This window comes from Falco punctatus, assembly GCF_963210335.1.
Source record: "Falco punctatus genome assembly, chromosome: 8".
Lineage (NCBI taxonomy): Eukaryota > Metazoa > Chordata > Aves > Falconiformes > Falconidae > Falco > Falco punctatus.
In genome coordinates, this window is record NC_137588.1 from 37,662,496 (window position 1) to 37,677,693 (window position 15,198).

At 33.9% G+C, this 15,198-nt stretch overlaps 1 protein-coding gene across 1 annotated transcript in view; it reads right to left on the reverse strand.

The window, feature by feature from the left end:
* Positions 1 to 15,198, reverse strand: part of LRP1B (LDL receptor related protein 1B) — a gene marked incomplete at its 5' end in the record, with an annotated part of 587,496 nt that overhangs the window by 162,715 nt on the left and 409,583 nt on the right. Inside the window, 2 exon segments of the mRNA XM_080399306.1 lie at positions 3,824 to 4,028; positions 5,480 to 5,669. Of these exon segments, the coding sequence (XP_080255432.1) occupies positions 3,824 to 4,028; positions 5,480 to 5,669 (395 nt within the window).

The window sequence follows — 15,198 nt, forward strand, 5'->3', positions numbered from 1 at the left end:
GGACACACACAAAACTCTGTTTCAAAACTCATAGCACATGAGAACTTGGATCAGTATTTTTCACAACAACAAGAGTTTGTTCATTCTCCCAAAACAGGTATTGGTGTAGGACAACAACAGCAGTATAGCTTTGTATAGGTAACACTAGAGCTCACAAAAGGCCTTCAGAAGAGCGTGCTGCACCCAGCTTACTGCTTTCAGGGCCCTTTGGTTTGCTGTAACGGGGAGGAAGAGTTAAAATGCCAGAAAGTCAAATCAAGGGGTAACACACTAGGAAAATTAGAAGTTTCAATGTTCAATGACTGAGAAAACTGAATGACGAGTTTGTCTTGCTGATACAGACTGAAAGCCAGAGATCTGATAAAAGGGTGGGATTTTAGTAATAGTTTCTGCAACTAAGTTGCATTATATCCCATTTCATGTGCATGTACTTCCCAGTTCATGATGCATATTTTGTTATACACTGTGCATAGACAATTTAAAACCATTTCCGCACAGCCTATTAATTACCTTATACTTGACTGACAGCATATTCAAAAACCTTAAGTAAAACACGATCAGGAAAGTGAAACTGCACATGAAGGCAAAATGGAAAAGAAACAGCAGTACAAGACAAATGTATACATCAAAGTAGAGATGCAGCCAAAATGAAATATAAATAAATAAATAAAATGTTAATTCTAACTGAAAAATAACTGTAAAAAATAATTTAAGAATCCCTCAAACTAGAAGAGGAACGGAAAATATCCAATTTAGAAGAGACATTTTCAGAAAAAACACATTGAAGAAAGCATAGAGGATAAAGACAATTATTTATAAATTTATTTACATTTATGATCTAAATAAGATATTTGTCTCTTTTCCCTAATAAATGTGACCAAAATAGTAGTGACATAAACAACTTCATAGACAGAGATGGTGATGTACTCGAGCAAAGCAAATCACTGGAATAAAATAGCATGTATATAACTGCTCCCATACCTCCTCAAGCTCCAGAAACTTAAGAATGTCTCTGAATTCACAATAAATTTGCAGACAAACACAATGAAGTATTAGCACAAGTTCCTGGTTGTGAAGGGGATAAAAGTTGCATGTGTCTTTGTCCTGGTTTCAGCTGGGATAGTGTTAATTTTCTTCTTAGTAGCTGGTGCAGTGCTGTGGTTTGGATTTGAAGAACGAGCAATGCTGATGGCATGCTGATGGTTTCGGTTGTTGCTGGGTGATGTTTATACTCAGTCAAGGACTTTTCAGTTTCTCAGGCCCTGCCAGCGAGAGGGCTGGGGGGGCACGGGAAACTGGGAGGGGACACGGCCAGGACAGCTTCCCTGAACTAGTCAGAGGGATATTCATTACCATATGACACCATGCTGAGTATATCAACTGGGGGAAGAGGAAGGAAGGGGGCACACCCAGCATTATGGAGTTACCGTTCTGCCTGATGGAGCCCTGCTTCCCTGGGAATGGCCGAACACCTGCCTGCCCATGGGCAGCAGTGAATTAATCCCTTGTTTTGTTTTGCTTGTGTGTGTGGCTTTTGCTCTACCTATTAAACTGTTTTTATCTCAGCCCATGAGTTTTGTCACATTTACTCTTCTGATTCTCTCCCCATCCCACTGTGGACGGAGTGAGCAAGCGGCTGTGTGGGGCTGGGTTGCCAGTCGGGGTTAAACCATGACAGTCTTTTAAACAGGCCTGTTTAGTTGACCAATGAACCTTACTTCAAGAACAGAACTTTGTAATTTACAATTATATTAATGCACAATAATACATCATGTGATGGAATAATATAAAAAAAATCCTCTAAGATACTCAGTCTTCAAAAATAACACAAAATAGAAGATAAAGGACAGGAAGTCAAGAGGACAAGGATGTAACATATTAGAACTTTCAAACTGTGATCAATGTCTTACAAAGAAAACACTTGAGAAAGCTGACAAGTATGAGAGAAATGGGTAATTTCCTCTACCTGTATTTCCTATACTTAGATTTTAAGATGGCAACAAGTTCCTCAAGATTCCATTTGAAAAATACTGTAATGTGGTAGATAGCAAACTGAGGTACTGTCCAGATACATAATCATTGAAATTAGTCAGGAATAAAGGCAGATAAGACTGGATATATTTTAGAAGAACTGATGAAGCAGGACTTAAGAAAAAACATCAAATGGCAGAAATTAAGCATAGATCATTTGAACTTGTTACATCATTTTGTAATTTGAGTAGGAACTCCGAGATGATTGCATACAACCCAGTCAATACGTTTCACTAATATTTAGCAACATAAGAGAGAGAATAATAAAGAATTCTGCAAATACTACTGTGCTGTTATATGGTTCAATATATATCTGTTACATGTACATCTGGAACACCATGTGCTGTTCTGTTTCATTATCTGACAAAAGATGCAGCAGTAACAGCAGGACATATAGATTTATATGATATGAATCATCTTTGAAAGTATGACCTGAATGTAAATAAAAAGTAAGGAAGAATTTTGAGTAACATTTAGAATGAAGATATAACAAAACCCAAGGATTAATATAAAAAATGGAAAGATAGTAATTCAATTTTTCTCTTCCAAATGAAAAAACAAAGCAAAATCCCAAAGAAAGCCACCAAACTTCCTTCTGTATGTTATTCTCAGATATGCAGGTGGATTCACTGAGCAAAAAACCCAGAATGTTAATCAATTTCCACAGTAAATATGTAGTCAGAGATTGTATACTTTGGAATACATTTGGTTTGTCCAGTTTCTGATATATCTGCTGCATGTGAAAACATTAGCAAACTGTGGTTAATTTATACAAATGAAAACAAAAGGAGAAAGGAAATGATGCAAAACTATATACCTAGTCACGCTGATTTTACATCTGCTGTTAAAGATTGGCTCTCTTCTTTTGCACCAATAAGGAAATTTTGTCTAAAAAAAGTATGTGAAACTTCTCATGGATAAGATTCCAGGAAAATATGTAATTTCAATTTAAGATGGTAAAAGATTTCGAAGTTTTTATACAGTATGTGAAGGATATTATTTATATTTTTTTTTACATAAACATATATGAAAGTGAGCTCATGTACCAAACATTATCTTCTAGATGTGCGAATTGAAAATACATGCCAGAACATGCCCCTCATTCATTTTGTCATGCACTTTTGGAGGTACAAAATCCCCCAAAGGAAGACTTCATTATACAAGAAATGTAGAGCTAAACATGCAACAAAATTGTGAGCACAGATCAACTGCCTTCAGCATATTTAAAGCAAAAGGTGTACTTCAGCTAAAACTCATAGAGCACTCAAGGTCCAAAGTGTGTTATGATAAAAAAGGTAATGGAGTACGGTTGAATACATCTGAAAACGTATAGTTAGAAAAATACAAGTTTTATAGAGTAACACTCAAGCACTACAGAAAAGAAATCCTAGTGTATTCAGAAAAGTTTGGCACTGGAAGGAAAATTACAATCCTCCTATATGAAGCAGAACATTTCTCTATCTCTTCCACCAAACTTAGCGCTGCATTTTTTTCAAGTGGATATAGATCATTTAGGACAGTGATGCTTCAGGCTCAATACTAATGCAAACAGCTTGCATGGTAAGGGTCTGCATCTCCAGCAGGTCATCCAAAAAACTAGAACATGTTGAGTAAACAGCATTACTTGTAGTTCAGAGGGTTTTTTTTCAGTTTTAAATCTAATATACAGCTAAATATTAGGAGAAACTTAGGCAACAAATGATCTTTCTGTGATATTTTCATTTTAACGATGCTAACAAATGCAAACAAAGAAATTTACAATCAATATGTTTGGGATTTTTGTTTTACTTACGTATCTTTGTGATCCATCATATTCACACCTCTCAATTTTTCCCAAGCTGCCATCTGAAAAGTAAAGTTTCTCTGCCCTATGATCAATGGTAAGTCCATTTGGTGTCAGAATATCTGTACTAATGATAACCTGTGCATTTTTGCCTGAGAGGGTAGATCTCATGATGCTTGGGAGCTGCTCATTCCAGTTAGTCCAAAACATCAAGCTGTATTAAAATCAAAATAGCAGAAAAACCCATAAGATACATTTTATAATTTAATTCTCTATGAAATGAACAACAGAGAAAACATATGCCTTCACAGACAATTATGAACGGCATCTATATGTAAGTGTGATAATCAGTGGTAAATAAGAGAATGTAATAGCAAATATCCTATAAATTATAGCAGTTTCCTAGTTCATTAACTTGTATACAAGTAAATATTTTTTTCTTTTCACAGCTGTGATCAATTCCGATCATGTCTCTATACTAATATACCATTACAGAAAGATATAAGCTGTGTAACCAAATACACATTAGCAGAATTAATTTTATATTGGTAATTTCTAACAGTGAAATTAATCTGCAGCTTTTCCCATATCAGAACTGTGATACAGAGCAAAGGACTGGTATGCAGAAGGTTGATAATGGGGAATCAAGTGATCTTAACATGCTCTACAGGAGGCTCAATCAGCTCCTTGCTGCTGCTAAATAATGGTGGAAAAAATATTATGGAATGAGCTGTGGATACAATTTATACATTGATCATAACCTGCCCATCCTCTCATTGCAATCTCCACAACTATTTAGTTGGTTTGTTTATGATACCAGGATAAATCATATTTTACAATATAGCATAAACTGTTAACTTGCATAAAATGTATGTGAAACCACACGTGGAAATAACCTCCTTGACTGCCCATGCAATGTTTTATGTTCAGCTACCACCAGTTAAAAACAGAACTTAAGACAGAAAGGCAGCCTAGCCTACCCAAAGGAGAGTTAAGAGAAGCAGAAAAAGCAGGTTGCCTTTCTTCCAGAATTAAGAAAGAAGATGAAAGTAAATCATATTTGTAAGACATTTATAAGCAAGAGGCTGAAGTAGAAATATAAAGCCTCCTATTATCTTACTCAGAAACACAGTCTTCTGAGAGGGGCAGGAAGGGAACTAAACGAAAACCTTTTCCCCAGGATGTTGTCTAGAAGCACCATAGATGTACATCTCTTGTTATATAATATTATACAACACTTATTTTTGTGATAAACACATGGGCCTATCAATTTGCCACACATGAAAGTCAGATTGCTCTTTGTAAATCCTTATATTAATTTTGTATTTATTTAAGCAGTGAGAATGAGTGGCAAAAGAAACCAATAAAATAATCATTCTTGATAATTTGCATTTAGCTCACTTTTCTAAAAATCAGGTCAAACTTTTTAACATTCCATAAAAATGTGATGATTATTTGATCTGCAACAAAGACCATATAAAATGTTGTATCTTAATTTTGCAATTGCTTTAAAAAATGGATACCAACATTTGTCTCCTAAATGAAGAAATCTACTTAACTTCCATAGGGTTCAAGAGTATTAGTTGATGGTGAAATAAAGAAATGTTGCCGTGTCCTTGATGTTAGGCAAAAACTCAAATCTGGTAAGAAAGATGTAATACATACTTCTGACATTCGTCTAGAGCTAACACATGTGGATGATCATCTTCAGACATTGTTATTACTGCTTCTCGGTTGAAAGCTCCTCGACGCCTCTGGTCAACAGTGTGCCTTGTGATCGAAGATGTGGTTGAACTGGTCCAATAGAGAGTGTCCCAAGCTCTATGATAAGCAAGGCCCTCCACTGATCCAACATCTGGAAGACATTGTTACAGACAGAGCTAATAAAACTCCTGCTAACAAGACATTTTGGTTTTCCTTTTCCTTGAAGTTGATCCTGCAGAATCACTGAGTTTAGCCATTTCAGCCTATTGACTCTGTCAAATTTTTTACCATTTCACCTGTTTGTTTTTTAATTGGACTCAAACTCTTACTACTTCTTCATAAATTTAAATTAAAAAAAAACAAAAAAGAGAGCAAAATCACTATTAATATCCCTGTACTATATTTGCACTACAGTGTACTCACATAATACATTACAAATCATAAGCATCTATTCAAGACAGCAATAATTCAGTCACAACTTCAAATATCACTTAAGCCAAGTCTTGTGCATGTTTTCACTAATTACTTGTATCATTTAGCATTATCTTTTAATGTATTTTCTAACACAGATAGACATTAATAGGGATCAAAGTTTTCTTGTTATTAACTGTATAGGCCTTTTTTAAACCTCTGAAAAATACTGAAAAGACCAACTCTGAAGGTCTCAGCACTAACACATAATTTTAATGAGCCACAATACCACACTCATTCATTCTACATAAAAAACTGTGAGCTGGAAACCAAAGCAAATATTAATAAGCAGCTAAAACATATATTTAACATCCAGAAAAGATAAATTGTATCTGATTCCAATATATAAAAGTGACAGACTGTGAGAAATAGGAGTAATTATTTCCTACCATTATTTTTAAATTACTACAGAAATGTACGTTGATTACTTCACTTATTATTTTGTTCAAAAAAAAAAAAAATAGCCAGAAGTTTCACACAGCTTATTAATGAGCTACAGAAGCTGAAAATCTAGAAATTTAATAAGGATTACATTACACTGGTTATTACAATTTACATTTGGCTTGCTGGAAGATGTAATCTTTACCATGCAATTCATATACACAGAATGGAAAGTCCCCAAAAAGTTTGGTCACACTGAAAGTGCTAACATTTAATCAAAGCTAAGACATAAATAAATCAAACCTATGAGGCGAGTAATTATAATTTTTTTCTAGTTCTCTTTCTGAAGCGTTCGGACATCTATCTATATATGTAGAAAAGTCTCAGTGACTTGTCTTAAAGAAGAAAGAATAGAAAAAATAAATTAGAAGACACTCCTTAAAGGGAGGTGAATATATGTAAAAAGGGATTTCCTACTTATGAAGGAGATTTAATGATAAAAGATATCTAACTCACAAGTAACTCAAAAAAGTGACTGAGGTTAATGTTAAAAATGGCACTGAGGGCAACTTGAAAATTACAAAACAATCTTCTGAGCACTGCAAAGATGACCCTTTTGATAGGAATTCTGGTTTTCAAAAAGAAGAATGGGTTACATGTGTTCTTTCTTGGAATGTAATATTTAGTTGCTTTATTAATTTATTTTGAATTTTAAGCATCAAAAACATCTACAGCAAAGATATAGTGAAGGCTTTATTTCTTGTTTCAGAAATCACCAACTGAAATCAAAGACAATCAGTTCTTTCAAACATAGTGACAGAGATGTGCAAACTACTTCTGAAGTATTTTAAAATTATTTAGAATAGGCCTGAATGCAGTCTTATTATCAGCTATGGTTTAATGTAGTTTCTGGGTATGTCTGTCTATCCTATGAACTAAAAAAGTCAGTTGCTTCATTCTTGGGTCTTGCAACCCTGAGCACACACAACACGTGCGTGTTACTTCATACCAGGGCAACCTTCTGGAACAAAATAACTAATTTCTTCTGAGTTGTAACCCGTGTATTATTCTGGCAAAAAACCTGCTCTTTCTGAAAAAACAAAACAAAACAAAACAAAACAAAACAAAAAAAAAAAAAAAAAAAAAACCACCAACCAACCAAATCCAAATCTCTTTTGGGAGTATAAACAAGACCACATCAGGTTTTGTTCCCACAGAGAGCTCCACACCACTGAAATCTCCACATCTCACACACAATTTAACTTTCTCAAACCATGCTTCAGGACATGCAAAAAATATCCTTGATATCATAACATCAAAATCCTGCTCTTAGGACTGACATAGGGCTAGCACATAGCTGTCAGCAGCGTAAGCCAGAAGAAAACCTAAATATAATAGTAATTTCTCAGTGCCAGAGAAGCACAACACAGGTTCCAAAGGGAACCTGGCCTGCCCACATCACCCCAGAAGCAGCAGGCCAAGCACTGCACACATCAGGCACACTGAGCGCTGTGCTCCCTGGCTTGGCCCAGAACTCCGTACTGTTTAGATACGGCCTCTGATACAATTCTTGGTCACTTCTTGCAAATCCTCCACTAGCCATGAATTTTAAAGAAAACTTAGTAAGTCTGATGAATGTGAAAATGAAGAGTCAGGAATACAATTTTAACTTGATCTACTAATTTGCATTGAAATTATATGCTGAATCCCAATTTACCACTGCTTACAATTCTCTAAACTAAACCCAATACTTTTAGATATAATCTGGACAATGCTTTTAGATATATGGTTTAACTCTTAGGTTTCCCTGTGTGGAGTCAGGAGTTGGTCTTGATGATCCAACAGCTCAGGTTCCTTCCAACTCAGGACATTCTGTGATTCTATTAACAAATGACAGAAGATGTATTGACGTTTTCTGACAAATTCTGAACTTTGTTATGAACAAATCAGAGCATTTTACTGCATTATTTTACCTTTCATATCTGTAAATGTTGACCATTTCTTCATCTTTGTTATGGAAGTTTTTAGAAAAATAAAATCAAGTCTTCACCTTGTGGTTAAAGACACAGCCCTTAGGAGGCAAGGATTTAACTAAGATTTGTTGCAAATCACGCTTTTCATTTGAAAGACAATTATCGGGGGTTGGGGGGAATCATTATTCCCCTTGTGCAACCTCTTGAATTTCTATGAAATTTAGCTTTGTTTCTTGTCTGCATCTGTCAAGGAATTTGAAAGTGAATTGTTTATACAACATAGCATAAAACTCCTCTGCAGAAGAGAAAAATAATGATATTGTTCCTGCTGTGATGAATGCAACTAGAATGGTGAAAGTAGTTTTCAAATACAACATGCGCAGGTTTATTTGCAATTTCTATACTTTAGACAAGAATTCCATTCTACAGGTATAAGAAACTATAGTTTCACATTCTTAAACTGGACCAACACATCACACTGCAACTTCATAGTAAGGTCTGTAAATGGTCATAGGAGGTTAATTCAAGATTACTGTTTATAAAATGGTAATCTCTAAATTTTTAGAAAACAGTGTCATGGAAGGTTATGCTGTATATGGAGACAAGCAAACATTTAGTATACAGACAAAAACCACATCTTCCTCTTGTTTTAAAAAAATACCTAAAATGTGCAGTTCTGAAAAAAACTTTATATATATATATATTTGTTCTGAGTGGAGCAGAACTAAAACAGGAGCAATAAATAAAACATTTTATTTGAAAGAGAACACCAGCAATAACTTTAAAAGAAAATTAGGAAGCTAAGATTTTAATAAAAAACCAACAAGAAATCTATGTATTAATAGGGATTTCAATGATTAAGACTGTGACTGAAAAGAAAAAAATAAAAATCAGACAATAACCCAGCAACAGAATCAGGCTGTAAAAGATGCCTGAAATGAAATAGCTGATATCCAATTAAGAAAATGTTTTATCACAAATAAAACTTCAGGAGCTGCTTGATTTATATATGCTTTTTAAGGAAGAAGATAGAATTAGATGATCACATCTTTCAGCAAATTAAACCTGAAACTATCAAAACATTCAGGTGACAAGCCTGCGTATGATAATGGTTTCATAAACACCACAAACACAAAAATTCAGAGCAAAAAAATCTGCTCTTCTTTAAAAATTAAAATCATAGGAATTCATTTGCCTTTATGTAAGAGAAGGAAAAACACAAACTAATTAAATATAAAACTATCTGCTGCAAACATACTAAATGCATTTGCATAGCTCCACCAAAAGTATAAATTCTGAAGGATTTATACTAAGCACTCTCTTTTATTTGCCAATAAAACTACAGTTTTATCATGTTCGTTACTTATCAAATTCAGAATTCCACCAACACAGAAGAAAATAATTTAATACTTTTAGAAATCTGTATGTTATGTGGTTTTAAAGTCAACAGCATAAGACTTAGAGAGTAGGTGCTAAAGTGACCCAAGATTTAGATAAATTCTTACAATAGGAAATAAAAGAAACTTGGTTCTTATTAGCGTGCAATACGAGATGGATGAAGTACCAGCAGTACACTCACTAATCAGGCAAACCTTCAGTTGAATAAGTTATCAGTGCTAAGATAATATTTTTTTTTTTGGTTTACATTGTTTCTAGGTTAAAATAAACATTTTAAGAGGTTAGTGAAGAATCCCAAAACTCTTACAGATTTTTTATGGATGACAATACATGCCAACTGAGGACAGAAATGGTCCTAGAAATGGTCCCCTAACCACTTTCAAGACAGTTCTTTAAAACAAAAACCTTCTAGCAACTTCATATTGCAAAGACAGGCCATTGGAGAAGATTCCAAAACAAATGCATTCTAGTATTATATCATTATTAGTTTGCATTTATATTGTTTTATATTTACTTATTTTACACTTCCTTTAAAAGTAATCTAGAGCCCTGGGTGGTTTTCATTTTGTTTTGGGGTTTTGTTTTGTTCTGCTTTTTGTAAAAAAGTTAATTTATCATTAGATACTCAGTTACTTTAAAATACATCAGAAATATGTACTCATCCTATCTGGTGCTATGTTTTGGGAATTCAGTCCCAAAATCCATTGATGGGATAAAAATCAGCAATTTGTTTACTCTCAGCTTCATATTTTCACAGCATCATATAATACTCTGAATTAGTAAAGCATAAAGGAACTGGAAATGAAAAGAAACACATTTGTTTCACTGACATATTGAATTAAAACACTGATGGCATTAGATGCCTATGGCACTGATTAAATTTATTCTAGCCATGAAGCAACAGTTTATGATTTTCACATGAATAGCATACTTAAATGAAAGGAACATTAATACAATATGATATTAATATACAAATACTCACATTATTCACCTGCCACTGACATTCTGAATTAAATCAGTAATGGGGTGTATAACTGATTAAATATCTACACAAGAGAATGCAACAGCTTATGATTTACAAAGGCAATGGTAGAGTGATCACACCATTACGTTGCCAAATGCTATCTATCACTTTTACTGAACTTAACGAAGATGGATTGCATCCCACAGATGAGATGCAGCCTATAAATATTGTCATGCTGATCTTCATCTGACTTTCCCAGGGAACAGACAAGCAACAAATCAATAACTGAAGAACTCAGAATAAGCTCCCTCATTATTGCAAACAGAAAATAAAAATACTAAATGACATAAATTATCCAATAGTTGTTGCCCCTGACTTTTGGTAATGTATGTACTATTTCTCAAGTTCCTACCTTCTAGTTTTAAAATTCTCTAAGAAGTTTACAGACTAAACTTTTCCAGATGCACCAGTTCAATTACCTTTTTCCTTTAATCTCCTATTTTTATCAACTTCTTTTCTTTAGCAAAGCTGTAAAGCAAGAACAACTGTCAACATCATAATTTTTTTAATACTAAAAAGCCATCAAAGTAATAAAATTGAGCATAAACAGCACTTTGATATCAGAACTTTGGAGAAGTCTTTAATGTTCAGTACTTAACATTAAACACCTGCTTGATCTTTATTCATTCTCTGAATGGGCTTTCACAATTTACCTCTCAGAACACAGCCTGTCAACTGTTACACCAGACTGGCCACGGGAGATGACACTGCTTTCTGTCAACCTGTCTGTGTACGGCTAGGGTGACAGGTAACAGGTGGCCACATTTCATCTGAGGTGAAAAGAATGCCTCACAAGAAATAAAGCACCTGAAGTAAGAGGTTTATGTTCACATATTTGACTGCACAATTAGAACTTTCTTCACCCTTCTAGTTTGCTCTTTGAGTACCATAAAGCAGGAGGCCTTTTGCTAACCAAAAATTCTAAGAAAATACTAAGTAGTAATAAAAAGAGAAAGCAAGATCAGTTCCATTTGTCCCAAAAGTAGAAGGTGATTTAGTTTCTTAATTGCTTCTGTCAGCCACATGTAAAACAAGGCCATTGTATCTTCTATCATAACAGAAATTTTAAATATCATGTATGACACAAACAACTCTGAACTGTAATAACCAACTATTTCATTATCCTATTTAGCCTAAGAATATTATTTTATTTCAGAACATACATAAAGTTTGCTAGAATTATACCATAAATCAGCAAAAATTGGTACCATTTTTCTGTATCACCAAAATATATAACCATGCTACACACTATTACATATTAAAGATTATTAAATGCTGTAAGATACTATAAACAAAGGTTTTGGGTTGCTCAAAGCAACAACTAGCTGAAGTTCAAGACACTATAAACATCTCCACGGATATAACCTTATTACTCCTTCAAACTTACTGCAGTAGCCAGAGTTGGAAAGAATTAACATTTGTTGAGAACTATCTAAAGAAAAAAAAAAAAAATTATTTTAGAATCCAGAAAAAAAGACCCTTTGTTTTTGTAGAACGTGTATACTAAAATCTCACATCTAACAAAATGTTTGGTGTCTTCCTAATGACAATTAAAAATTGAGTCTACATGCAAATAAAAATGAACATACAAATACTGGGTAACTGCTCAAGAAACATTTCACACACATCCCGAAAAAAAACCCAAACAAACTAGCAGGTAAATATCTTTGTGGATTTATAACATTGCTTTAGTTTATCGAGTGAAGACATGTACTTATGTAATTAGTGAGTGTATCTGTGAAATAAGTACAGTGTGAAAGACAGGCAGATGCCTAAGTAGTAGGATATTCATAGTCCGTCAGCGAAGTTACAGGGGTCTATACAAAATACCTGTTAAAAGTATCCCAAGTAGGAAATATCAAAATTTAGCATGAAATATACCATGAACCTAACCTGAAGTTGATGACATCATTAGACTTTTATGAACCAGCCAACCAACTGAATAGTATAGAACAGATGGATGATATTTCTGTGCAATGAAATTAGAAGCACTAATGAAGTGCATTAGATATTGATTCAATGTTCCTGTAGCACATCATTGGTAAAGCCCCGTTGGGAGCTAGACAAGGCAGGTCTGCACTTTGGGGCAAAGCTGTACATTTGAGAGCAGGAGACCTACGAACACCCTGTGAATACCTGCATGCTCACTAATATGGCATTATAACTTAAGGAGTGGTGATGATGTATGTAAACAGGACAGATACCAGAAGGAAAAGCTGATCTTGAAGGATCAACCAGCAAGTTGTATGGTGTTTCTGGAACATTTTGTTTGTTTTTAATTTCATTATGGAGACTGACAGAAGTATGCTATTCACTCATAGAAACATTTTCAGTTATTCAGGAAGACCTCTGTAAAGGTTGTACGCCAAGAAATAGATAATTCATAGCAGCATATCAATTTTCGCCAATTTGAATTGTTTTTTAACCCCCCACCCCGGCACTAGCGTTTTTTCTACATTTCATTATACAGTGTAGCTTGCTTCTGCATCAAACAGATGAGCTCAGAAACTCAAAATGGAACAAGTAATCAACTCTTTAAAATAAGGAAAAAAAAACGACTTTGAAAATGGTAAGCTTGATCTAGAATTATGCTTATATATGCCAAAACACTGGGTTTCTTTTTGGCTCCCAGTTAACAGCATTTAGAAACCACATTATTCAAGCCACAGCAGACACTATCATCATAATTTGCGATGATAATCAGCTTTTAAAAAATCAAGTTTGGTTTATGTTACTAAATACAACAATTATGTATTTAATTCTATGTCTATATTCTTGTGGACCATAATACACTTCTTCAAAGAATGATTTAGGCCTTTTATCACAGGGGAAAAATAACCTACAGTGTTTTATGATGAAATCTGTATCTACCTTTAATTACTTTTTTTCCCAGCAATGGATATAGCCCTTCCACAGTTCTTCCCTGACACCTCACTGAAGAAAATAACATCAACACAGATGTAAACCTGCAATATTCTGTCCTCTATTATCCTAGATATAACTTACTCCTTGATTAGGTTTAGGGACTGTTATAGGGTCAGTAGGGAATAATGTAGCAAAGTAATAATGATATATCACATAGTTAAGGAAATCTAGGGAACTCAACAATTTAGAAATACAGTAGTATTTTGTATAACTGTAAATTGTTACCCTCCCCGTATAGTTCAATATATCATTACTATTTAAAAAGTGTTATAGTATCATAATTTCAATACAGTTAAAGTATCCATGTAAAAGAAGCTTTAAAATCAGGCAGACTTTTAGAATGGAAAGCTAACATGTAGAGATGGAAGTGTTTTATTAGGTTAAAAAAAAAAAAAACAAAACTCAAAACTGTCATGGAAGAACTTTTTTCCTAATTACAAGAGCCCACTATCCGTTTATGCATTACATCTAGACTCAAAAAAAGATAATAATTACTATTGAGCCTTACAACCTTTAAATCAATACTATTAACAGTGACCAACCTAAGACTAACAAGCCTTCTAATAAATACATATAGTCATGCATTCTTATTGTTACTGTTGAAGTAAAAATCAAACAATAATGAGATATTAGAAACATTAATGACACAATAGGCTAATAACCTAGCAACATTTGCTGGATCACATTACTCTATGCAATAAAACAAAGGAAAAATCTTAAGCAATTCCTCTGTATACATTTTTATGGACAATTTACAAAATATAGTTTTGCATTCCATGCAACTAAGGAACAGCTGCTGATGTAAAAATTTACATCAGCAAATATTTACATCACTAAAAATTTAGTGGCAGTGTGGAAAGCTGAAGCAGTCACAAACAGTATTAATTCTTCATGAATAATCTCAAATTTAATAGGCAGAAGCACCTTTCCTGAATACTGAGGTTGGGAATAGTCAGGACATACTGAACTAAAAGATCAGTGTGTGTCAGGTCCTGTCATGAATATATTTCAGAGCCCCAAACCAGGAACAGCTAAACAAAGCATGAAATGTGCAGAATCACATATTTCTGGAATAACAACTGCTTAATATAAAGTTAGTAAACTTCACCCATCTATAGCAACAACTCATGAATTTTACCCACTGCTCACAATATGCAGCCACATCCAGAAACAAAGTGTAGTGATAAACCAGAGACTTCGCTTTTCGCTAACAAGAACAAGACTGCAGTTGTAATAATAAATTTTAGTTTTTATCACTTCAATGTTCTAGACTTAACAAAAGCCTCTTACTTTCCCTCCTTTAAAAACTGAAAAATCACTGGACCCATATTTCAATACATACAATTATAATGAATCAATTAATTTATAAAATTAAAAGCAACAGTATTTATTTTTAACAGATTAAAAATTTCTTTCCTGAAGAAAAAGCTCCAAAACTAAAGGGATCTCACATAACGTACCAAATGTAATGCTCTGTAAGAGAAATGGGAACATAAACGCCATTTTGA